The sequence below is a fragment of the Denticeps clupeoides genome, chromosome 15 (assembly GCF_900700375.1).
Source record: "Denticeps clupeoides chromosome 15, fDenClu1.1, whole genome shotgun sequence".
Classification (NCBI taxonomy): Eukaryota; Metazoa; Chordata; class Actinopteri; order Clupeiformes; family Denticipitidae; genus Denticeps; species Denticeps clupeoides.
Window position 1 is genome coordinate 11,476,939 of NC_041721.1, and position 26,546 is coordinate 11,503,484.

The 26,546-nt window shown below is 42.7% G+C and overlaps 2 protein-coding genes across 3 annotated transcripts in view; one reads left to right on the forward strand and one right to left on the reverse strand.

Moving 5' to 3' along the window:
- Nucleotides 1–17,351, forward strand: part of kiaa0930 — a 21,520-nt gene extending 4,169 nt beyond the window's left edge. Inside the window, exons 1-10 of one of the 2 annotated variants that reach the window (XM_028954595.1) lie at nucleotides 5,759–6,042; nucleotides 6,503–6,651; nucleotides 10,447–10,551; nucleotides 10,646–10,723; nucleotides 11,292–11,393; nucleotides 12,384–12,524; nucleotides 13,113–13,301; nucleotides 13,658–13,817; nucleotides 14,377–14,532; nucleotides 15,123–17,351. In XM_028954595.1, the coding sequence (XP_028810428.1) occupies nucleotides 5,832–6,042; nucleotides 6,503–6,651; nucleotides 10,447–10,551; nucleotides 10,646–10,723; nucleotides 11,292–11,393; nucleotides 12,384–12,524; nucleotides 13,113–13,301; nucleotides 13,658–13,817; nucleotides 14,377–14,532; nucleotides 15,123–15,163 (1,332 nt within the window). In that variant the 5' untranslated portion in view covers nucleotides 5,759–5,831 and the 3' untranslated portion in view covers nucleotides 15,164–17,351. Of the gene's footprint in view, nucleotides 1–5,758; nucleotides 6,043–6,502; nucleotides 6,652–10,446; nucleotides 10,552–10,645; nucleotides 10,724–11,291; nucleotides 11,394–12,383; nucleotides 12,525–13,112; nucleotides 13,302–13,657; nucleotides 13,818–14,376; nucleotides 14,533–15,122 lie in introns of those variants that run through there. The other variant, XM_028954596.1, reaches the window with a different exon arrangement.
- Nucleotides 17,352–18,896: 1,545 nt separating this feature from the next.
- Nucleotides 18,897–25,548, reverse strand: nup50 (nucleoporin 50). The gene is given in 9 exon segments (XM_028954594.1): nucleotides 18,897–20,166; nucleotides 21,191–21,309; nucleotides 21,406–21,493; nucleotides 22,335–22,387; nucleotides 22,389–23,070; nucleotides 24,175–24,382; nucleotides 24,470–24,553; nucleotides 24,691–24,773; nucleotides 25,474–25,548. Coding segments are annotated over 8 exon segments (1,503 nt in total). The 5' UTR covers nucleotides 24,760–24,773; nucleotides 25,474–25,548; the 3' UTR covers nucleotides 18,897–19,966.
- Nucleotides 25,549–26,546: the final 998 nt, after the last annotated feature.

The following is a 26,546-nucleotide window of genomic DNA, read 5'->3' on the forward strand; positions in this document are numbered from 1 at the left end:
TCACCAACATAATAAAAAAGTCATACAGCCATCAGCACTACAGGCCGCACCTACTTAATATTAATTAACAGCATTTTCTTGTTATTACATGGAATACATAACACAACTGAGGTTAATGTGTTACAAACACACACACTTGCAGTATCTTCTGACTTTTTTTTTTTTTTAATGAAATGGGCTTCTGGTCTTGAGCCAGCTTTTTCGCATCATGACGTTTTACATCATTCTATAAATTGAAATTGCATTTTGTGTTTTCATGACTACAAGTTTTGGAAAATATGTGACTGTGAGAATCCAGGACTGAACCAGAAGCCCCAATCTTCTCCACCATCCACGGATGATGTGTCTTCATTTTCTGCTAGCTGATGCAAGTGCTGAGCTTAAAGGTGAAATATTGACTGTGCAAACATGGTCCAAAAAAAAAAAAAAAGGAGATTTAAGACAATCACCGAAAAACTGATGTAAACGTTTATTGTTGCCGACACGATAAATCCATGAGTGGTCGCATCGCGCAAGAATGATTCTGTAAGTGCCGCTGCTATTCATCAGCTCTAATGAACACAGCAGTTTAACTATCATTTATCCAGACTGGCCGCCTCCTCGTGACCGCGGGAACGCTTCACGTCGGGTCACTCGGATGTGTTTCTCCTGTTCTGTTCTTCGCCACTGTCACTTCCTGCCAGCCGCTCTCCTGCTACTGACCTTTTTTATATTTAGGAGAAAAACATGTGACAACTCTGCTTATCCTCGTTTTACAGACTTCTTCCAGCCATATAACTTATCTTAGAATGTATTACAATATCACACAGTCCCGACCAAAAATCTGAACAGACAAATGAGGCGTATATTTTTGATTCTATATAAGATACATGGCCCGTATATCTTCAGACTTTGTTTAACTTCTTTAAATTTGACCCCAAATATCCCCCCATAAATGTGTTCACTGAGGTCTGGAAATGAAGTCCGCATTTTCTAGCGCCTCTGGATATTTGTAAAGAGTGGGTTCTGGCACCCTGAAATGGAATAAGCTGTTACTGAAAGTGAAGAAAATGGCAATAATTGAAAAATAATTTTTTTAAATTTTTTTTTTGTTAACCTTTTGTTGCAAAATATGCATGTTGTATCACCACAATCCATTTGTCTAAACGCTGTTTCTATGCAATTGACTGCGACTACTTGACTGCATCATCTTATTTAACCGTAATGTTTCGGGATGAGAGTGCAGACACATCTTTATCTAAAATAAAATATTAGATTTTTGAAAATATTCTTTTACTGGTATGCTGTAGCTATTGAATGTTTGATTTACTATGATTTACTACGTGCATTTTGTCTTGTCAAGCCTCTCGCTCCTGGGTCTTTTTGGGTTCGTTGGAGGCAAGTTCCAATTCATCTAACTAAACCTGGTCGAGACATTTGTAAAATGTATTATCTCATATGACTGATCCCTGGTCTTATTACATTACGGGGACGCTCTAGTGTCAATTCGTGGTGGAGGGGGGTGTCCCCCCTTCTTCAATGTCACTCTAATCACTGCTCTTGCTCTCTGCTTGCCTTCTTGTAGCTATATGGGTGAGAACTGAGTCATTCTGTTTCATAGTAAAAACCATGGCTTTTTCTTAGTGCCTCTCACACGCCACCTCACCGTTCTCCATCTTTCTCTCCGAGACCAAACGGGGCGTTTTAAATATTTCATTCTCATGGGCCAGCTCTCTCGAGCGCTGCCTTTTATCATCCTGTTTAATTCATCACACGTCGCATGGTTAACCCTCTCCGGCCGGCAACTATCTCATATGAGTGGATGTTTAGTGGTTCAACCTTTTTACCCTGACCGAGTAAATACTGATGAATTTAAATACTGCTACTGTTGTTTGTGTAGTTTTATTTCTGTGGGACTTGATATCGATGCTGAAACTGGTCCGCCCGTCTTTAACCAGCTCTAACGTTGGTTCCTGAGCGACAACGCAGAACGCAGCAGGTAGTGAAAATCTCGGCGTGCTGTGCTGCCGTACGGGTCGATGGCTCACGTTAGCGCCTCACTGAGTCCCAACACCCTGATGTAAGCAGCCTGCAGTCATGCACCGACAACGTAGAGGGAGAGTTGACCAGTGTCGCGTGTGCACGTGTTTAAAGCAGCACAATGTGATCGTTTCTGCTGATGTGTGTGTGTGTGCTATCGATTACAGTAAAATCGAAAATAACCTGCAAAGCCAAAGTGGGACTACAGTGAAGTAGGAGTAAAAGAGAGTTTATATGTTCCATTTCCCTTCTCACCCCCCACCCAAAAATTCTAAAATTATTTTGTGTCGTTTGCGTGATTGATGCCAATTTTGTGTGATGATTACCATCCACCAGGACTGTTGTTGGTGTGACGGTGATCTTGGTTTTGTCGTTCTGATTCACTCCAGCACAGCACATGGCGACAAAGCGAAATGTGGCCTCTGCATTTAACCATCACCCTTGGTGAGCAGTGGGCAGCCATGACAGGCGCCCAGGGAGCAGTGTGTGGGGACAGTGCCTTTTGGTTACGAGTCCGCTTCCTTTCCCGCCAGGCCACTACTGCCCCAGTGTTTGCTTTTACAAGTTTTCTTTCACTTTTATGGCACCAAGCTTTCCATTTTAGCTAAATTGTGCTGCCCTTGACATTCCGATCCTGTAGATGGCAGTAAGGTTCACACACTGCAAAATGACTCAGGAATGGTTGGATGAACATTGTGGACTTGTTTTTAAAACTATTGTGTACTCGATGGAAGCACCGCCTCAAAATTTACAGATCAGGGCTGATTTGGAGGGAAAAGGGGGAATTTGGTTTGTTTTTTGGTGATTCCTGTCAATGTCATCAAATTGGTGGGAAATGCATAGGACACGCAGAGGTAGTTTATATGAGCAACTATTTCCTGTATAGGAAGGAAGTGCACCCCCTCCTAAACACACACTGACACACACACACACTGTATTAACAAGAAATAAAGGAATGTCACCAATCCATTAATCCATTTCATTGTTGTCTCATCTGCAGAATCTCACTTCTCGACAGACTTCCTGAAACACTTTCTCCGATTTCTGCTTTCCCTCTCGCAAGGGTGTCACCCTACACCACAATGGCTGGAAAACCACGCCTGCCAAGGCAGCGGAGCTTGGGTTTGCCCAAAAACAAGGTCACCCCGGTCGAGTTTCTCTGGAACGTGCCCAGCAATCGTTTCCTCTCCTACGCTCCTATCTGGCGACCGCTGCAGAACACATTGATCTTCGGTGGTTTACACAGCGATTACACGCAGCGCTGGAGTCTAATGCAGCCGCGCATACGGGTCCATTCGATTTGACTGTAGTCCTGAACGTGGCCGTACTACATAATGACACAGGACCTGGGAAGTTTTTAGCATATTTGATAATTTTTTTTTTTTTTTAAACAGCCGAATGACCTCCTTAAAATGACCTCCGTTTATCAGACGCCCTTATTCTTAGTATTTACAGGGACAGTCCCTGTAAACAGCAAGTGTCTTGCTCAGGGACACAATGGTAGTAAGTGGGGTTTAACTGGGTCTCTGTGTTTTTTATTTGGTTTACAGAAAGATCCATTTGCCAATGCCTGTTGGAGATAAAGCATGTCTGTAGTGTTTTATCAGCTCTTTTTGTGCCTCCCTAGCCCCTGGGGTCAGTGACCTGTCACAACTTTTTTACACTCGCTGAAAAAAAACATATATTTTGGCAGGAGCGAAGCACAGAAGTTGCTTCACTCAATGATGCATCTTACACTTCATTTCAAGATGGGGCAGTGGTGGCCTAGTGGTTAAGGAAGCGGCCCTGTAATCAGAAGGTTGCCACTGGTGCCACTGAGCAAAGCACCGTCCCCACACACTGCTCCCCGGGCGCCTGTCATGGCCGCCCACTGCTCACCAAGGGTGATGGTTAAATACAGAGGACTCATTTCGTTGTCACCGTGTGCTGTGCTGCAGTGTATCACAATGACAATCACTTCAGTTCCACTTAAAAGAAAATGTAATTAATAACATTGACATCAGCTGACAGCATAAATTAGACTTTTCCCATCTTTGATCATTGATCTTTATTGGTATAAAATGGAAGTATAAATTTGTGCAAAAACAACTTAATCACTAGAAGTTGATGCTGAAGAGATGTGTGTGTGTGTGTGTGTGTGTGTGTGTGTGTGTTTATGCTGGGGACTGGACATGTGAGTTCTCAGAATCTCACAGTCGGTCAGGTCACCATGCACTCCTGTTTTGTACCTGTGCACCTGAGCGAGGTTGGGCAAGGTTGTGATGTCCTGTCCACCTTGCCCCCCTCCATTTCCATTCTCACAGGTCAAATAAACCCTAATCCGACATATGAAGATGCCCCCAGGCTGAGGAGCTCTTTGCATGCCGGTCACATCTGTCTGTCCTTTCGTGTACCCGTGGGACCGATTATTTCATAAAATGTCACTTCGAACATTTGTAATTAATTTTGACACTAATTCCACTAAGGCGGTAAACCTTTTTTCTATTTTTTTTATGTTAATTGGAAATTTCCCTGAACTCTCTGAGGTATGAGGAGTGGCATTTTGGTCGCTGATGCCAAATACTTGTCCTAGCTGCCAGGTTTCACTGCTGTTTTACTTCCTCATTAAGGCCATATCTTTGTTTGCCATCTTACATGTTGGCAGATATTTACCAGAGAAGCCCAGAATTCTGGAGAATTCAATTTGAAGGGTTTCATATACATCACTTTTTGCATGTTTTTCTTTTGTAATATATTATGTGTAATGAAAAAAGTCGAGTCATTGGCACAGATTGGAGCAGTTAACTTGTATGTCTGGCCTGGTCGCTGGGAAATGGTCAGAAACCTAATAATCTATCTGACGAGCTGACTGAGATTCTGACGCAGGTCCGGCCTGGTCAACGGAGGCTTTATTCCACCCTGAGTTGATCTGTGGGGTGAAGTTCTTTTGCAGAACCATCTTTCCAACAAACAACCAGAAAATAGTCCAGCAGTCATCTGCGAAAAGCTAGAAAAGACAGAACTTCTTTTATTTTTCTGTCGTTGGCCACATACTTCATGTTTCTGTTGACTGAAGGAGTTGACCAGATGCTTCCTCCTGGGCAGGAACAGTAAACGCATATAGATGGTAAATGGTGCTGACATCCTCTACAAGCCTCTACAGCGAATCATGTAATAAATACCATTCTGTGGTTATTGGGAAGGAAACGTTTGATAGGCTGACCTGGATGGTCATGTGACCTTAGACGGTGAAGAGGGGCAGCGGAGTCATATTCTGTGTGCCATTCAAGTTGTTCAAATCTCACGGTGTTCACTATATTATTATGTCAGCAGTTTACCCTGTAATATTTATCTATGGGTGCTGTGTGATGATCGAAACTTTATGTTTTATCTTCCATAAAGGATATTGCATCTATTCCTAAGGAACATAACTTAGGCGGCAGCTCATGTGACACTGCATCTACTGTGACCGCACAACGAACGGGGAAGATGTTTGCAGAGAGGTGCATGCGTTAGACAGGATTCCTCTCAGCCAACCAAGCAGCAATTGGCCCATTTCACCTTGAAGAAAAAGGGCCCTGTGTACCCATTGTGTTTTAATTGCTTACTACCTGGAGGGAAGTCGCCGGTTGCCATGGTTATGCCTGCAATCCACCCAGCATCGTTTTTTTTTTTTTTTGACTCCAAACTGACGAGCTCCTACTGTTGCGTACGTTTGATTCACGCAGAACCCTGTGACCTTTCAGATTTAATCATTTCGTCCAATTTACTGTCTCGTCTCTCTGGCTGTTCAGCAAATAACATAAAATAAAACTTATTTGCATGAATCTGTAATGTGCCTTTCCATAGGCATTGAGAAGATCGCGATCACCGTTCTATACGTAACGCTTCTTAAAGTGGAGAGACTACAGTATCAAAGAAGCCTGTGTGTCAGTGTGGGGTCGTGGAGTACACCACCTCCGGCTTCTACCGAATCACTCACCTGCCGCTCAGCAACACGGTTGCCCAGCAACCAGACGGAGGGCGGTGTTCATATCTGGTGTGGTGAGGGAGTTTCCTTGCCCTTATATATTTCATCACTGTGAACAGGAATCAGGCCATTTACTTTCTTATTGAAGTCGGGCTGCTCCGTCCCTCACTTGAAGGTCAATCAATTCTCGCTTAGAATTGAAATTCCCGCTAAATTCCTACCAATGTCCTGGCCAATAATGATTGAATGATACAAAAAACTGTATATCCCACTGTATTTTCTCTTTGCTGATCTCATGGGACCCAAATGTATTTATTTTTTTTATTTAATCAAATCTTTTTTTCAGTTACTATTTTCACTTACTATTTTCCTTCAAGGTAAACTATGTATTTATTCATTTAATTCCCAGCAATGAAGTGAGCTAGAAACAAAATATTTATTATATTATACTGTATTATATTGTATGATTGATATGATGAAATATGAAATAATCTTTGAGGGATCTGACCTTTCTTGCACATCTTGTTTGTCCAGGATGCTTTAAGGATGACCGAATAGTGTTCTGGACATGGATGTTCTCCACATACTTCATGGAGAAGTGGGCACCGCGGCAGGATGACATGCTCTTCTATGTCCGCAGGAAACTTTCTTATGTCAGTCCAGACAACACAGAGGGCAAAAAGGTAGGTTAATGCCAAGGTTTCTCTTACTTGTAAGGGTTAAGTGTGTTCGGTGTTCATTAGCTTGGTCCGTTTAATAATGACGTTTGTCTAAAAGAGTTCCAGCATCCAGATCAAAGTCCATTGTCAATGGAATCCAATGCTAACCGGGACGTAGAATAAGTTGATCTATTTAAATATGCAAACATAGCCTTGAATGTGCACTCACAAGCAAGGTTTAAAACCACGTAAAACGTGCAACCTTTGTTTAAATTTGCGTGAATCTAAAATGGGTAGGCCATTTTATAGTATGGGTAGAAGTAGAAGTTGACCTTGACATTTCTGTAGCAGAAGCAAGTGGATGTCTGAATATAAACTGTTTATCCAGTTTAATTCAGTTTCCTACCACCAGGATTCATGCTTATGAACACAGAATTGCAGATTACCTCTCTGACACCCTGTTAAATTGTTAGACGCCACACGTCACATCTCACCTGGATGCCGTCTGAATTCTGCGCTAGAGGATTCCTTCATCACTGTGGTGTGACACGACCAAAGGAAAAGCGAACATCTCACTTTTACATTAGCTGGTGTCCACGTCATGGACTCAATGCCCTTTTGGCAATTGCAGTAAACCTTTCTGCTCATTGTGAACTGATCAGTTTCTTTCACGATGCGTCTCTACATCAACTAGCTCCCAGCCATGGTTACATAATAGTCCCAGTGTCAGTGGCTGGCAGGAGGTGACGCACACAGCGTTCGCATCGAGTGTCTAGGCAGTTGTACTCTAAGGCGACTGAGTCATGCTGTGGTCTTGTTGGTCGATTTTTTGTAAGAAGTGATTAATGTTTCATGCCTCGGCTGCTGTGAGGAGAAACTAGGTCATGTGGTTTTATACAATACAGTGGTTTCAGTATGGCATATACGAGCTATTGTGCAATTTTAAAATTTGGACTTTTGAATGAAGCCATGTGATTTGAAACTCGCCAGTAAAGTGGAACTTTATAATGAAAACTGTCATGTATTTTCCCAACGGATATCAGCAGTGAATATCAGCCATTTGAGCATAAATAAATAGGTGTGCCCTTAATGATCAAACTTGTGAATGCTCAAAGATATTGAGTGTCATTTCAGGAAGGACCATTAGATGGAGCTCTCTGATTTATGAAAGTACAAACATGTTGGTTACGTCTTCAGAGCCCTTCAGAAAACTCATCTGATCACCGGGTGTGGCATAAGTCTTGACAAAAGGGTCTTTCATTCATCAAACGTGCCCTTTATTTCCCGGACTGAGAGGGACTCCACCAATGACTCCTTAGTCCAGTCCCAAAATTCATTGCATACAACATGGCTGTTTGTAGAGAGAATAACATGTTACCTGAATTGCAATGTGGCTGCAGCCGTTAAGTAATGTGGTCCATAGTTAATTAAGAATTAAGACCTACACCCAGGCTACAAACTTTATATCATCCTGTAATAGCCCTCAAAAACTATTCCTATTCCAAAAATTATTCTAGTACGTTTAAAATGTTGAAACATTAAATGTCTAAAACATTAACTCCCACTAGTACCCATAGATAAATGTGTTCGTTTTCTCCATTTAAAGATAATTTCTTATTGATACTACGCTTCTAAATGTAAATGAATCCCTGTGTTCCTGGACTGGATGGAACTGCTTATTCAATGTCTGCCTATTATTTTCTTTATGCTTGCAGGAATGATTTCTCTCTCTCGATGTCCTGCCAGTACACTTGTACAGACCATCAGAAAGGCAGATTCGTATTGAACGGCCTTTGAATTGTTGTAGGCTGAGGTTTGTGTGCCGTTGCAGTGCGGCTCGGTGTGACCGCCTCTCTTTGATGAAATTAGCGGATGTGACAGGACACAGGCACCTCACCTGCTCCTCCTTTTTACCCCCTCCCCACTCCTTCATGTCCGCTTCCACTTTTCTCTGCCTCCATTAGCATTTAAATGGAAAAGGAGAGGAGCATCAGTGCAGCAGCGTCTGTCTCTGCACCCTTGTGCTTCAATGTAATTGTCTTTCATTCAGTGCGGGATTAGTGGCTCCGTGTTTCTCGTCTCACAAGACCGAAGCTCTTTAGTAGAAGAATACAGAATCCCTGAGCCTGTTCAGCATTATGGATGGAGGGCTGGATTTCCTCTCATATGAAAGGAGCACAAAGAAAAGAACAATTTAAACACACTGGAATCTGAATAAAAGACAGAGGAACAATTACTGTTATTTAAAGTGAGCTCTTAATTATTGTTTTCAGCATGAGTCTCTCTATGTGTGTGTGCGTAATCTGTTCATGTTGCTTTTTATAGTATTTACAATGCAGTTATATTTATGTAAAAAGAAAATAATTTTAGAATACATCTGCTTTAATATGAAAAAATAAATTAGCTTCAAATATTCAATTGCAGGTCTGATGTGGGCAACAGTCAATATCACGTGGATGCTGATACGCCAGTGAGCTGATCACGCTTGTGACTACTGTCACATTTAATTTAGTCATAAAAACCCATGTGCATGAAGGTCACCTGATCCCTTACAAGTGCACGTTTCTGCTTCATGGGTTTAACATTCATGTTTTATTCATGGTTATTGTAGTTACGCAGAAACATAACTGATTAATTCAACCAAAATTGTTCAAACTAAAATAATGATACAGCACATGTATTTTACACAAAAATGTATTTAATACGTATTCTGGCCGCATTTTTTTTTATACTGTAATGGAATTCCAAATACGTTGTTCTAAACTTATTCAGTAAAGTATTCAGACAATCATAAATTTTTTAGAGTATTTTGCACAGTGAGAGCACATAAATGCCTTCTGACTTTTGTACCGCCTTTCCTCATTCTTTTTCAGCTCTATTTCTGAAATAATGGTCATGTCCGTTCAAATATTTCTTCCGATCTCTTTTCTTTTTCGCGAGTGTCTTTGCCAAGTGCTCTCCTTTTTAATGACCAGCCCGGTTCCTGTTTGTTGGGTGGCATCCTCCTTTGTTTCCTCTCGAAGTAATTGATGGAGCTCTGCTTTGCCTCAGACTCTGGTCCATTAGCCAAGAATGAGAGCAGGCCAGCTGACATAAACCTCACCATTTTGAGTGTCCACACATAGACCAGCTTCTCACACATTTTTGCCGTCTTTAGCACATCTGGGTCCATAATCATCAACCTTTCTAATTATGCTGTTGGGATGCTTGTTTATTAGTGGCAGAGCTAAAATTGTTTTTAGTCTCTCCATCCTGGCTGGACAGTGAAGGGTTAAGCACTCATATGAGTATAGAAAGACCTGCACACACACACACATTTAGTAGGCAACCCTCGCCAGCACTCTGTAGTCAGTATTGACCTGTATTTGAACCTGTTGGAGTTGACGTTCCCATCACTGAGACTCGGTCCTTGAAAGGTGGGTCTAATGTGGGGAAGCAGGACCACCAGCGGCAGACGAAATAAAAAAAGAAGAACGAACCAAGGGCCTCACAGGCATACAGCAGGAGCGCTGACCTGCCATTCGGCCCCGTATAAAATATTAATTAAAGAAGTCACGCAGGAAGCCGGATCTTACAATCTCTCTGTAGGACTTGCCGGGGCTCAGCTTACAATATGATTTTTTTTTTTTTTTTTTTTATAAATGAGTTTTAAGTAGTTTTTGCCATGTAATCACTCTTATGTACAAATGGAGGTATTTGTCATGAATGCAGTTTTAGTGAGAAGCACCCACAGCTCTGGGTGATGGAACATTTTGCCACTAAAACCATAGTTTATTCATTGGTCCTGAGATCTAAGGTCCAGCTTCATTTTTTCTTCAGGTGGAGGTGGAGGTGTACAGAAGAGACTCAAAGAAGCTGCCTGGCCTTGGGGATCCTGACATTGACTGGGAGGAGAGCGTCTACCTGAACCTCATCCTGCAGAAGGTGACCGGGGAAGCTCACCAACATCAGGCTCTCTACGTTCCACACGGCAATAAGTGATGGTTGTTTGATGTCTTTTTTTCTCTCCTCTCCCCAGTTGGACTACGTTGTCACATGTGCAGTCTGCACTCGTTCTGATGCAGGAGACATCCACATCCACAAGAAGAAATCTCAGGTGAGGTCCCACATACATTTATCTGACTTCTCAGCCTCTTCACGAGCGCAGGCTGAGCTTGTGTGCTTCATCAGCTCATGTTTAATCCCATTAATGTCTGCATATAGCCTTACAAATCCATTAATCTAAAGACCCGTGCAGGTCGCAGTTCTGCATTACGACACTAATCACTTGGTTCCACGCGTTCTATTCAATATATTTTTTCTTAAAAATCTAAAAGATTGATACATAAAAACATTCCTTTAGTAATGATATAATGATGCACTAAACTTGCAATAGATCTTAGGGTAAATGGGTAAGTTCAATGTATGTTTTTTACAACAGGATGCGCTTCAGACAAAACTCTGCTTTTATTTATTTAGCATTTTAACATTCAAAAAATATACATACAAAAAAATATCTTCCAAGTAAATGCATTAAGTCTCACGTGTGTAGCATGGTGTGGGGTTTCCCAGCAGGTGCTTCCCACACCATGATGTCCAAGTAGATGTTAATAATAAGGCACAGTACGATGCTTTATTCACTTTCTTCCATCTGAGTTGTAACTGCCGCTGCCTTCCTCCTGCAGCAAGTATTTGCGTCTCCCAGCAAAAATCCCATGGACAGCAAAGGTGAAGAGTCCAAGATGAGCTACCCCAATATCTTTTTTATGATCGACAACTTTGAAGAGGTAAAGACTTGCCTCAGTTTTGGCTAAACCTGCCATGGAAGCTCATCTGCTAACACATTTCAGTCTGTCTTGTTTTATTATGCAAGGGAAATTTAGAACATTTAAAGCATATGCATCAAACTCGGCCGTGTCTTGTGAGATCACTCTGTTGTTCAGGCCAGTCGATGTGACGCGCTGGTGGCGCGGTGGCGCAAGGGCTGCAGGTCCCATAATGCACTGTGCACATTGCTGACAAACTGAGTGCAAGACATTCGCATGGCGCTTTGGTGACTTTGAAGCAAATTTGACATTGATGCAGGAACTTCTCCTGTACAGATTCAGCTGCGGTTTAAAGATCGCCTTCGGCAAAGCAACTGAAGCACTGCATTATGGGATCTGTAGTTTGTGTGTTTTGTCGCCGCTTCATGTCGCTGGGCCATAATTGTGTATCTATGCAGTGATCTTACAGGATGTGACCCAAAGGCCACAGGTTTGACACCCCTGATGTAAAGTTTTTTAAGTTGTTGCTCTATGTACTGTATGAAATGTATTACAGTTGACATTTTAATTGCCTAAAATTAGCTCTTCTAGCTCCATCTAACTTTATGTTAATTTTAAGGTCCATTGTTTTATATTAAGATAAAATAATAAGAGGTCAATAAAAAATGTAAAAAAAAAAAAAAAAAACATTTTATTGAACCATGACACCTGAGTCTCGTGTTAGACAGCCAGAGAGATGGTGCTGGTTGACTACATGAAATGCGGCTTCATTCTGCATTCAGAGAGTAGCTCCAGTTTCAATGGGAAATCAATTCAGCCCATTATAACTGTCCCCGTTACATTTTCATTAACTCTACCATTACCAAGCGGTCTTGGTGATCATAAGGCTCAGTATAAAAGCACCTATATATGTGTTTAAATCAGTAATTTCACACATGCCAGGAAGTTTTGGTTTTCTGAACTTGTTAATAGAGCTCATGAGGACGTTTTCTCCTCCCTTTGGACATCCAGGTGTTCAGTGATATGACTGTAGGTGAGGGCGAGATGGTTTGTGTGGAGCTGGTGGCCAGTGACAAGACCAACACCTTCCAGGGGGTCATATTCCAGGGCTCCATCCGCTATGAAGCTCTGAAGAAAGTCTATGACAACCGGGTAAGGCTGTCTGGTTTTGGTGAATTCGTTCAGAGTCGCATCTAAATCATGAACATCTTTATACATCCTTCAGGTGCCTGGCTTCCTCCCACAATGGAAAGAGATTAGATAGGATGATCCTTTATTAGTCCCACAAGTGGGGTATTTACATTGTCACGGCAGGAAGTGGACAGTACAAGATAAGAGCAGCAAAAAACAATAGCACAAGACACTATGTTGACTTTATAATAGAAACCTTCACTGTGCAAATAAGCAAATAAATATTCCCGACAATAGCTAAATAAAATAGTGAATGTGAGTTGTAAAAATAAAAATGTCAGTATATACATAAAAGATATATTTGTGAGGGAAAGTCAAGCGAAGAGAGGTGTTTGGTGAATTGGCGATGCTAAACTGAGCCTTGTCCTGAGTGCTGAAGTGTCTGGACTCCTTACTTCCTGCCCTTAGCTTGATTCAGCTTGCCTGCTTGCAGTGGGATTTGCCACAGAAAATTCACACCAAGGCTGCCACCATTGGATGATATGAACTCAATCCAAAACTGTTTTTATGATTTCTAAGAGTTTGTTATGTTCTGATTTGTGTGTTCAGGTGAGTGTGGCGGCTAAAATGGCCCAGAAGATGTCCTTTGGCTTCTATAAGTATAACAATATGGAGTTTGTACGGATGAAAGGTCCTCAGGGCAAAGGTCATGCTGAAATGGCAGTGAGCAGAGTGCCCACTGGGGACACATCACCCTGCGGCACTGAGGAGGACCAGGATTCTCCGATGCATGAGCGGGTTGGTACACGCAAACACACACACACACACACACACACACACTCAGACAGGATATATTCAGAAATGACTGTTCAAATCAGTTTGATCTGTGTCACACAGATTAGTCACAATTGGAAAAAACAGAACATTCAGTTTCAATTTTTCCACTTTTATAATTTCAGCTTTACAAATGAAATTAGTATACAATTTATCAATTTTAATGAACTGGGGTTTATTGTGCACCAAACCTTTTAATACAGGCTCATAGCCACAGGTTACAGCCTGCACTCAAAGCAAGTCTGCCACCCTAAAAACCAAAAGCGAAAGTTGTGAAATGTGAAAGGTATATTTCTGGAATATTCATCTCGTCCCTTTAGGTGACCTCATTCAGCACTCCCCCAACTCCGGAAAGGAACCGGCCCTCCTTCTTCTCTCCGTCGCTGCGCCGCAAAGTGCCCCGCAATCGCATTGCCGAGATGAAGAAATCGCACTCTGCCAATGACAGCGAGGAGTTCTTCAGGGAGGAGGATGATGCAGGTGAGATCTGCTTCTATGCACCTACATCGAAACCCGGTTGCTGCAGCAGAAGATGCTGCTGGGATGCTACTCTTGATTAGGTCAGATGTTTAATTCTTCACAACCCTTGGGTACATGGCTTTACTCTCAAGCTTTAATAGATAAATAAACCAGATAAATAACCAGATAAATAAATTAGTTCCATGATCGATGAAATGTCTTTCTAAGAACCGGCCCACCCACTGAATGGAGATAGACCGTATGTTCAGCATGTTTGACGCTGTGCAATGTGCTGCCGTACTGATGCTGAGCTGGAAAGCTGTCCACATACTGCCCCCTGATGGTCACTTTGTGCAACAGCAAAACACATCTGCAGAGCAATGTCTTTTGCCCATCACTTCAGAGATTCAGTGGTGTGATTTTAAAAATTTTCTCTGATGCCAAAGTGTATTGTGCCCACACAAAGACATACAAACACCAGACCAGACTGCTACAAACACAAACCTTTGTAAGATCTTGTGTGCATTTCTCACAAACCAAATCCTTAATGACCGTGTTTGTGGTGTGTTTCTGTCCGCAGACTACGGCAACCCCACCAACCTGCGTTCGCGGTCTTTGTCTGGGACGGGCCGCTCTCTGGTGGGCTCGTGGCTGAAGCTGAACCGCACTGAGGAATACTTCCTGCTCTACTCTCACCTCACCTACGTCACACTTCCCCTGCACCGCATCACCACAGGTCAGCGCCGCCTAAGAGTTTGAGTGCACACAGGTCCCTCAGCTATTCTGTATGTTCAAAATGTGAGGAAAGACCAATAATGACCTTCTATGGCCAGTTCACTGTAAAATGGTAAAATACAAATGTTCTTGATTTGAATAATTTAGTAATCCTATTTTTAACTGTATAAGGGATCACAGAAGGGTTGTAATCACCTGTGAGATCTATCTATCTATCTATCTATCTATCTATCTATCTCTCTCTCTCTCTATCTATCTGGTGATACAGACAGACCCCCTTGTGAAACGTGTCCCACAACAAATGCTGTTTTTCTGAGTTGAAGTGTAAATGATTTGCTCACTATGTGCTGAATCCCACACCAATACCACCAGCTATAAAATGTTTCTTGGTGGATCATTTGTTTTTAATAACTATTCAAAATGAGAATATCTGTGCCATGCCTTTATAGAATGTATATAGAATGTTTTATTTCATAATTAAGTACACCTACTGGTATACGAATGTCTGCCATCGGCGGGTATTTGACATTATGCCACCAGTTTCGCATGTACGTAACTCGCCACTGTTCTGTTTTTGTTTTTCCCCCCCAGATATTCTGGAGGTGAGACAAAAGCCTATCCTGATGACATAGCAAAGCCTGATTGCCTAAGACACTCACTACCAAGTGCCTACCAGCATCAGGCCACTGGGGGGAAAAAACACTACCATCTAGTGTCTGGACAGAGCACCAAAAACAAAGCAGAGGGAGCGCAGTGAACAAAACAAAGGGGGGTTGTGCCGAGAGAATCTAACCAGCCAAACTAAAGAAGTGCCTCTTCCATCGGTTCTTTACCCACCACCCTCGGAGAGCCGCTCCGGTAGAATCCAAAAGTCCCTGGATGTCGGGCATCGCAATGCCCTGCGAGGCGGAGATCCTCCAGACTCGAACTGCAGCGTCTTTGACTAAAGTTTGGTTCTGGAAGTGGAACAGAACAAAAAAAAAAAAAAAAAAAGGGAGAGAATATAGGGGAAAAAATTGAAGAATGTTAACTGTAAATACACTTGCTGCTTAGCTACTCAGTGATTTTTACACCGTCAGCCCGCAACTCACTCCCGTCAGCCTCCTCCTCACTGCGCATCGTAGGCGGACTCGTTGGGCTGGCCTGCGACGCTTACCTTTCCAAAGTCAAGGCGTCCCCCTCCTCTTCATCCCTAAGCCTTAACACTGTTTACCCAGCCGACACCACCCCACTCAGAGGTCCGTCCACCTGAGGGCAAACCGTGTATGAGGGCGGGGACCAGCGAACACGAGGTGTCGGGTCACCCGGGGGAAAGAGAGAGAGAGCGTAACTAACACGCGCCACCACCGCTGCACCAGGCCTGACGTGCTCGTGTGACAAAGCGGCAATCACAGCACGAAAACCCGGAGGACTGTTACGTTGTCAAAGAAAACTGATGCAGTGCTGGCTGAGGCACGAAACAGCATTAGGAATGTACGTCAGCCTAGATTCTCTCTCTCTCCCTCCCTCCCTCTCTCTCTCTTTCTCACACACACACACACACACACTGTACATGAGCAAGGTCTTAGGGAATCGTTTTCAAAATGTCACAAGGTGCCGTGCTACGGTGGGGCTTGGTCGACGTTGTGAGATCAAATGTGCAGTCGCGATTCATGTATTTTAATGGATACAATTTTGTAGTTCTCCGCATCTTTAAGAAGAGAACCTAACCGCCATTTTTTTTGTGTGTGTGTGTGCGCGCAGTCATTTCGTCCTGGGTGAGGGACTAGTGCCCGTCAATGCATCACAGACGGAAAAAAAGCCATTTAGAGTTCGTGTCCTGGGTGACGTGAGTAATCACACACCCGACTAACAACGTAGTAAGTCTCTTCATCATGACACACATAACCAAGTGGCTTTGTATGGTTTTATGGTAATATCGGGGACGCTTTTGGTCTTACGCCAGCAAACAGGCCCCACGCTAGCATAGCGGCAGTTTGAGAAACAGTCCCCCTTGGTGTTTTCTTTGTACTTGCATAAATGACCCAGCGCTACTGGCTGCCTTGAAGCCATGCCGAAGAGGAAACGTAGTTGCAGTAGTCCAGCTGCCGATAAGGGCGTCGCTCTAAGGTTTAGCTTCCTGCTGAGTCTGTAACGTATTACTTACTACTATTTTTTTTTCTTCGTTTTTTTTTCCTCGATTTCCTGTTGTCTGCGTGTGACGTGTTTGCCGAGGGTCGGAAGGATCGGCGACGCCTACGCTGCACTTGATTTGCTGGGTACTGAGAACTTGGCACTAGGGAGAACCAGGCAAGTTCGAGTGCGGCGCGAGGACGCGGAGGCCGACCTTTCCTCTTCAGTATTATGTTGGTTTTGTGAGACCTGAATGTATTCTTTGATAAAGAAAGAAAGAAAGAAAGAAAGAACTGCTTTAATAACCATTTGATATTTGACTAAAGGCTAAACAAAAACGTCAGCGGCATTTTGAAAGAGAACAAAAAGCTTTTTAAACATTTTTCAAATTGTATGTTTTTTTTATTTATTTATCCTCCCATAGGCTTCTAGAATAAGGTCAGTGTCAAACCAACAGAGAGCCGTTCGTGGTAAAATACATCCTTCTTATTGCTTTCATATGCGCATATCAAGGGGGGCAAATAAATGTGCATGTCAAATCCACAGACTTTTCTGTACTTCTTATCACCACAAACATTTGGGCACAAAGTCCTTTATTCTAATGTGTCTTCATTTGCAAATTGATTTGGTTCATGGAGTGGCGCCGGCAACAGAACCCATGTCTTGTCCTGGGGTCATGACCCCAAATAAAGCCTTTTGCCTTTAAAATATGTCTTTAGAAATTGATACTATGGTCTTCATGATCAGAAGAGATTTGAAGGAGTTATTGGTGTTTCATTTAATTCAATCATTTGCAATTTTCTTGGCCTATTCCAATTTCTGTGATTGGCAGATACCAATTTTCTTTCTGAGAATGCTACACATTAAAAAGCAAAAACAGAAATATACAGAAATATATTTTTTTAAATAATAATGCATTAACGACAGAAACCGAATCCCAAGAAACAACAAGCTGCTCATTCCGTAAGGTTGAATTGCCATGAAACACGCAAGAGACCCAGTTTCTGTGCAAGAAGGGTTGAATCGCAGTTTGGCATGCAAGAGGTTCAATGCCGTAAGTGTGCAAGAGATACTGAAAAGTGTGTCGTCGTGCAGCATGGAAGTATTCATCTGAATCACCCGGACGCTTCTTTCCACACTGCTCATGCCGAGGCGAAAGACGATTCTTCGTGAATGTTTACTCGTCGTTATTTTAAAAATGTCTTCAGATCATCATCACTAGTCTATAATTTGGCTGGCTTCCCTGGCCAAAGTAACTTTATTCGTTTTAATACCTGGTGACTTGATTTTCAAGAATGCTTGTGAATAGGATTCTTTTTCCAGATAAAGTGCCTTTACATCATGCCTCAAAACATCTTTTTTTTTCTCTTTATCATTATAAATCTATTACCTTAAATGTTCTACTATATAATTACTTCTTCTGAACTTTATTTCCCACAATTAAGCCTTACACTAGATAAACAACCTAAACAACCTAAATAAAACCGACGATCAGGACTGACAAAACTTTACTAGTGTTCTAGTTACAGTTATGCCTTTAGCCAGAGCGACTTAGTGATTACAGGGACAGTCCACTTGTAGACACTCAGGGTTAAGCGTCTTGCCAAGGGACACAGTGGTAGTAAGTGGGGTTTGAACCTGTGACTTCTGGTTCATAGGTGAGCGTGTTACCAACTAGGCTACTACCACCCTATAGAGTTGTCATCCTGGTTGGCAAAAAGGTGTTAATGTATTTGGGGTCAAAAAGACCCAGCAGGACAAAGTGGTATATTGGCTCACAATGACAATAATCTAAATGACTCCGTTACTGTCATTTTGTTATTGGGAGAAAACTAGAGAACACAGACCTCATTCAGCACACCTTCACCTTTTTGGGGCTCTGTGCGAGCGTTAAAAGGGCTAGTATTATGTTGCCAGGCACTCTGGGCGTGATGGACATTCCATATCCCATCTTGGGTCGGAATGACTGCGACCCATGACACAATATCATTACAACACGATGCCCTCAAAAGCAGCAGTGCGCAAATCTAAATTTCTACGATAATATATATATATATATTTTTATGCAAAAACCTTTAAAGAACAATCTTTTATGCACCCAGTGTCCTGGGATGGGCCCTGGCAGCCTTGACTGCAAGTCACGGGACAGATTATTATGGATCAAGAGTGAGTGACAATTATATAGATATTGTACCCGAAGAGAAATCATTTCTTACAATTCCCCAACACAAAATATGCACACAAATACAGTAATCCACAAAACAATTTTGGTTTATTTGCCAATCAGCCTAGAGGTATCAGATGCCGATAATCACAGGCCTTACAAAGGTCACTTGGAAATGTAGTTCAAGATCCACTTCAATCTGGTGGCAAAACAGTGTGGGGTATTAATACCATTTATAGATACAATAACGAGTCCATTTATCCCCAGTTAAATTTCGGTCGGTACATCCACCGATCATTAAATAGTACGATTAAACAGGTGCCCAGACATACATACGTACACACACACACACACACACAGGGTACAGCATTTGAACAAAACATCCAAACGCATTCTCCATTTCAAAGTTTGTGTTGGCAAAACTTGAGCTTTTGGACTTTTTTTTTTACAAAATGGATACGAGCTGCAAAACATGGTCAGACATGTAAGTGTGTTAAAAACCAAGCAGATTTGGCTGTACATCTAATTCTCGCTTCTCACTTTCATGGAAAAAACTCCAGAAACTGCAAATGTCATTTATTAACGTCACACATTTGCAACCAATTAAAAACACCTCCGCAGACATAAAAAAATTGTCCTTTAAATTCTTAAATTAAGTGATAGCAGCAAAATTAAACCTTTTAAGGAATGTTTATGAAAGCAGGCTTCTGTCACTGAAAGAGCCTGTACATCATTTAGCCAGCATTTAAATCAAAATTTCATATTCAATTTAAAAAAAAAAAAAAAAATCTAGTCTCTATTTAATGTTTTAAATTTCTGCACAAGCTGAAGCTGTATGTATGACAGAAGCCAACTGTGCAGCCTGACTGGACAAGCACTCACATTCACAGTATCGCCACCATATTTTTCCCCAAATGCTCACTAGAAAAAAAAAACAAAAAAAATTTGTAGGCATGCAGGTAAAACATATTCTCATCTCAGTGGACAGGTAAGTGTTTGGTGTCAGTGTGTGTGTGTGTGTGTGTGTGTGTGTGAGAGAGAGGAAAGAAGTTTGACATCACAGACAGACAGGCAGGGCCACATTCTGTTACTGATTGATGGGTAGGACGAGCACTGTTAAAATGCAGCAGTCTGTGTGGGAGGTTTGGGTGGGGGGGGTTCAGGCCTTCTTTTCTTGCAGGAGTTTGAACAGTTCTTCGGCGTCCTCAGTGGTTTTGACACGGATGAGCATGGGCACAGGCGTGGTTGGACTCTTCTCGTCTACTGCCGGGTTTGGTACGCAGACCACCATTACATTGTTTTTGCCTGTGCGCGAGCAAGGCAGGGAGCTGGACACCATGATGTTCAACAGAATGTTTCCTAGAGCAAAGCAAATTTTAATTATTGCTTATTTTTCCATGGGTGTTCATTTAGTTTCAGAGGATTGTCAAATCATATTTATTTAAAGAGCCCTTGACCAAAATAAAAAAAACTGCAGTAAATTGGTGTAACATCAGCTGTAGCCACCAGGGGGCCATTTAGTGCTACAACATCACACACCTCAATGAAACAAACATGCACACACCCCTTTCCAAACCACTGAAAAACCCACACATCAACAAACCACCAGCACACCACAAATGTTCTTATTTTATGGCACAACTGCAATTTCTATTTTCTAAATTCCATATTCATAAATAGAGTTGAGTGTCTTAGGCACCCAATTGTACAATAAAGATTAAGATTTCAGGGTTCATTAACTAGTAAGCTGCTTCAGTGTGTGTGTGTGTGTGTGTGTGTGTGTGTGTGTGTGTGTGTGTGTGTGTGTGTGTGTATTTATATATATATAAACTGAAGCAGCCTACTAGAACCCTGAAAACTTAATCTGTAGTGGTGTTTTCTTTAGTGAGATCAGCAGAGATGAGAATCAGCATGCGATTACAACCTCCACTCCTGTAGATGCCGCAATACAGCTGGGTACTTTAAATTCCGACAGACCAATCACAGCATCTTGTACTTCGGTTTTAAAATTCAGTGAACTGTAGAATATAGCAATATGTACAATATATTGTGATTATCATATCATGATCTGTGTATTGTGATACGTATCGTATTGTCAGATCCTTGCCAATGCACACTCCTATTTCACATATTACTATATACATGACTAATTTTGTTGAGTGCATGACTTGAAAATCCTCTCAGCTTTCAAGTCTAAAAGCTTAATTCAATCAGAACATATTACAGTAACATGGCTGCCATGATGTACAATAACATTATCAGTGAAGATGGAAGTGGAAACACCAATCCAACACCAGATCTGGAGCAGTAATCTAATCCATGGGCCATAAAAACCATCAGAAACGAGAGGTAAAGTGGGTGAGTGCAGTAGGTCCAGTCTTACCCAGGTTGGTGTCCGCACGGATCAGCAGCTGGAGCTTGTTCTCAGCCACCATTTTGAGGTGCAGCGTTCCGACCCCTTTCTCCTTGAACTCGGTCTCCTTTTTATAGAACAATTTGCACCTAAAAAATAGTTTTATATATTGATATGTAATATTGATGTACATATTGATTTAGTTAAGCACAGCTGAAGTACTTTATTGAACAAAAGCAGCACACTTTTTAGAATAGAAGGCATCCTTCTCTTTAATCTCCTTCACCACAGGGACGGGCGGCTCCTCTGACTCTGCCTCCTCTCCATTCTCATCTGCAGGCAGACAGAAAAACAGAGTGTGCCTGAGAACCACGCAGCAAACACCACACACACACACACCAACAAACAGTATAATACCCATAAAACATTAAAATCACCCCAAAAGCAGATATTACAGAATCAGTACAAGCCTACAGCACAGCCTATACACATACCACACTAAACAGTACTAAACACCCCTTACTGCATCAGCACCATAAGCCACCCCACACACACACACACACACACACACACACCTCCTGCTGCACCATTCCTGCAAAACAACACACACGCTAGACTCCTGCATCAACATTATAACACCAGTTTACAGGCTACGGCTAACCAGATCAATTCCAAACAAGTCCACAAATCAAGTCTACAATTTGTCGTAAACAGACTTTAGATGGTCACTAGAAATAACAGGAATTATTCCCAAATAAATGAATTTAGCTGCTGCTTGTTTTAAAAGGAGCTGTGAAATTTAAAGCCATTTAAAATGTAATGCTGAATAATTAATACTATTGTGTACAATAAATATGATGATTAAATACAATTATATATTTAGCCCCATCTTAACTTGTAGAAGATTAAATACCCAATATTTGTTTGCCACAACCTAAAAATACCTCGCTGTTTTCCAGGAGACTAAGATTTTGTCTCAAAGCCACAAAAAATGTACAGTATTAAAAGAAAAATGAGAAGCACACAAAAAAAGCATGTTCATATTAATTCATACATTTTCTGGATTAAAAAGAAAATAAAGGCGAAAATGTGTGCCAGGAAAAAGCCTTTTCAGCACAGGTGAGTGCAGTACAGTAGAGTACAGTAGTCGAGGGATGGCATATCAGGGACGTACCTGTGGTCTGGGTGTTCCTGGGCTGCTCTGACTTGGCCCCACCAAAGGAGAAAGGCGGCTGTGCCGGAGCCCTGGGTTCCAAATAAGGAGGCGGTGGAGGAGGTGGAGGTGGAGAAGGAGAAGCTGGGCGCCCCTCCTGATCCTAGGGAGCTCAGCACTGAGCTGTCCACTTTCTGCCCGAAATTGAATGTGACCCCTGAGGGAGCCGGGGCAGGAGCGGGCGTGCCGCTCTTCCCTGGAGCAGCGCTGTCCTTGCCAAAGGAGAAGGCGGCGGGGGCAGAGGTGCCGGCGGGGGCGGTGGTGGTCAGGCTGGAGGAGGACGAGGGGAGCGGGGTTGGCTTGGCAGGCGGGATACCCCCTGGCTTTGCCCCTTCGGCCGGACCCTCGCTGTTCGAGGTCTTGGCGGCATTCGATAGGGGCCCGGTTTCCGTGGCGCCTGCTCCGCCGCCGTATTTCCTCTCGATGCTGGCCAGGTGTCGCTCGTAGTCCCGGAAGATGGGGTTAAGGTCGCACAGTGGGTTGTCGTTGACATGCTTGGTGATCCAGTCACGCACGGAGCAGTTGAGCGCGGTGAGCTGCCGCGTGTATTCTGAGCTGCCGCCACCGCCACTGCCTTTACTGCTGCCCACGCTTGCGGCCGAGCTGGGGGAGGAGCCATTCCACTGCTTGTCACCAACCTCGGCCAGTGAGGGCTTCGAGGAGGTGGGGCCATTAAACGTTAACGATCCTGCGGAGCCTGGGAAGGATGCATGCAATGAAGACACAAAGGGAGAGGGAGGGATGGAGAGAGAGAGAGAGAGAGAGAGAGAGAGAGAGAGAGGGTTTAAAAAAAAAAAAAAAAAAAAAGTGAATGTGACAGCAGTGATATTTCTCAAGCTCTCTCTCTCTTGTCTGGTGCAGTGGGGGGGCTGGCTGGGATAAAGGATTGCTGTGCAGCGGCCCAAATAGCCCCTCCCCCCTTCGAGGAGCGAGTCAGCGAGTGTGAATGCATACATGTATGAGCAAGCAGCCCACTGCAGCCCATGCCAGCACCCTGCTCAGAAACACATTACAGTCACAGCTGCCCGATAAAAACACACACACACACACACACACACACACACACACACACACACACACACGCAGCTGATTCAGCTCGACTGGTTCTCGGTGCCAATTATCAGGGCTCTACAACAGAATTTTTTCCAGAATACCGCCAGCATTGCTTCCTATATATTTCAGACACGCCAACATCAAAATCAAATTAGCTTATTTTGCTAAATTGACCAGTCAAGATGCTCTTTGTCTAGCACGAGCTACATAAACAGGCAAAACACGCAGTGATCCACAAGTACACATGCCCTCTCTCTCGCTCACATTCTCTCTAGTGCGCAATGCGCTTGCTCTAGCTTCTGGGATATTTCATTCCAATTGAGTGAATCAGGGAGCCGCTACCAACATGCGGGAGATTTCCGGAACTTCCGGGAGACTTGAGATGTCTGATATTCATTATTTAAACAATTAAGGAAATCAACCTACATCTGAGCTGAAATTTGAATATATGATAATATGAGGTTAAGCAACCAGGAGTCTGGAGGAAGCATATTTTATATATCCTCAAACAGTATTTTGATTCGCCATCCACATCCACGCGTTCAATATAGTAATTTCTGAACATGAAAGATTATATAACAGTTTACCAGCAAAACTGGGACAAGGAGAGCACTCTGGGAATGCAACAACTAATGTGCCCACCTCGACAGAAAAGACACTGCACAGATTAACACTGCCTAGGCAAAAATTACTTTTTTTATGTATCTGCAGCATGCAAAAGATATTTTTATGATGATTAGAATCTCACCAAGGCCTGTGGAGGTCTTGGTGGTGGCAGATGTGGTGAAGCCGCCAAAAGCAGAAGTGACGGGGGCTGCGCTGTTGCCATTAGTGAGGCTTGATAGAGGCTTGAAGCCAGCACTGTTGCCAAACCCAGGGAAGGGCGCGCTCCCTTCTGACGGAGGAGTCATCAGCGAAAAGCCTTTGAATGCGTTAAACGCACCTCCGCCTTCACCCTGAGTGCAAATCCACACCCACAAAAGTAAAATGGTTAACACATCAGAACTGAGATCTACAAGGAAGGAAACGATGTATGACAGCACCTCTGCGCCTGCATTGCGACGTCGGGCCTTCTTGATGGCACGGGTCTTCATAACATCTTCACTGGCCAATGAAAATGTCCCTGCCTTGAAATAAATGTACTTACGTTAAAAAGTGTGCGATGGAAACATCCCCCTCAAGATAATTAAACTAAGAATAAACTATTTTAATGAGACTTTTAAGGATTATACAAAAAATAACTAGGAGAAATAAAGACCCTTACCTCCTCTCCTTCATCTTCCTGATCCCAGTTCCGGTCTGTCAGCTCCTTGTCTGCAATCCTCTTCGCCATTACAATCGTGACTTCTATAAATAACATTTGTATAAAAATAACTTCAGATAACTTTCCAAAATTACATTTACAGGTCTCATTAAATATCAAACATATTTAAGTTGCAGTAAACTAATAATAAATCCACTTGATAATTTATTAGTTAAAATATAGGCAAGAAGACACCTGCCACACACACCATAACCTATACAGGGAGTTCTATAGAGTAGTAACAAACTAGCTGAAAAACAACAATGGTAGAGACTAGTCAAATATCCAGCAATTTGCAGATCTGTGAAAAAAAAAATCTTAAATTATCATTTTTATAAGACTTATTTCGTTATATTTTTATGAGACAACCTCTCCAACGGGGCGATGGCCAGGTGAGCTAAATCAAGTCTATAGAACAAGCCGCACGGCGTGACCAGTTAGCCGAATGGTTTGACAACACAAAAGACAACGGGCAAAAAGCAAGTAATGGCTAATAACGAGAATGAAACGAGTTTTAATTTATCACCCATACCGTGAGCTGCGAACGGCACAAAGTTAGCACATGACTGGAACAGTTAGCGGCTAACGTTAGCCTCGTGTCAATTAGCCCAACAACGTGGGAAAATAACGATTGATCCAGTTGCTTAAAGAAACTTAGCAGGAGCTGAGGACGCACATCTTGTACTATATGCGAATCGGGGACAAAAATGTCGGCGAAGGCAAAATAAAACCTCGTCAACTTACACTATACACAGCTACGATCAGTCTTTTCTGGAAATCGAAACCGGCCCCGTCTCACGCCGCCATTTTACAAAAAACGGAATATTCGCGCGTCCTGAAACTAAAACACGCATGCGCACAAGGAATCATCTGTCCGCCGTGCTTTATGGGAAATGTAGTGTTTACAACGACAACTAGTATTGCACGTTTTTGTTTGTATTTTATTGATCACTTTAGTCTTTGAATATTGGTATATATTTTTTCAATAAAGACACAAATAAAAAAAGGATTTCTGACTTTGGTCAGTTGGCCTTTTCATGAAGGCTTGCAGAACAGTCCAATGGTATTTTCTATTTTGTAACCCTAACACTGCAATACATCTCAGAACCTTAAGTGGGATTAAAATATAAATGGTGGAGCTGGAGAGCAGATGGCTACGCTCCAAGCTCTCGGGATCCTGCGTAGGCTTGCCAAGATAGGAACAGGTGCTGGAGAAAGTAGGAAGTTAGCTGGGAGTCTTAATGGCAGCAGGAGACCCCTGACCAGCTGGCCAAGAGAGACTGGGAGGTTTGGCATCATCAAAAAAGGAACCTCACCAACAGCAAGAGAAAGTGAGGCCTGTGAATGAGGCAAAAGGTCATCTTGGTGGTTGGTGTACAAAAGCCAGGAGCATTTGGAGTAAAACCAAGCTAAATTATACTATTTACTTGATCTTTCATATCCTACAAAATAAATTTGTGAATTTATTAAATTAATAGCAAAAATTCTACATAATACAATGGGATATATATTGTATTCTACTTTGTAATAATAGTCAGAATGTCCATATGTTAACATGCTCTGTGATCTAGGGACATCTGCCGGGCCACATGAGCCTGTGACACCACCCTGGGCGGAGGAGGGGGAATTTCAGTTTCACAAAGAGCAAAGAGGAGCTATGGACCCATCTCACATGGAGTGTTGAAGATTACACGGTTGATAAAATGATGGGGCCCCACCGCGCACTACAGGGACAGGTTCTTAGCAGGCAGGACTGAGCTGCTTGCACATCCAATCAGCAAAGACGCCTGCTCAGACTTCAGTGCCTGGGCTAGTGG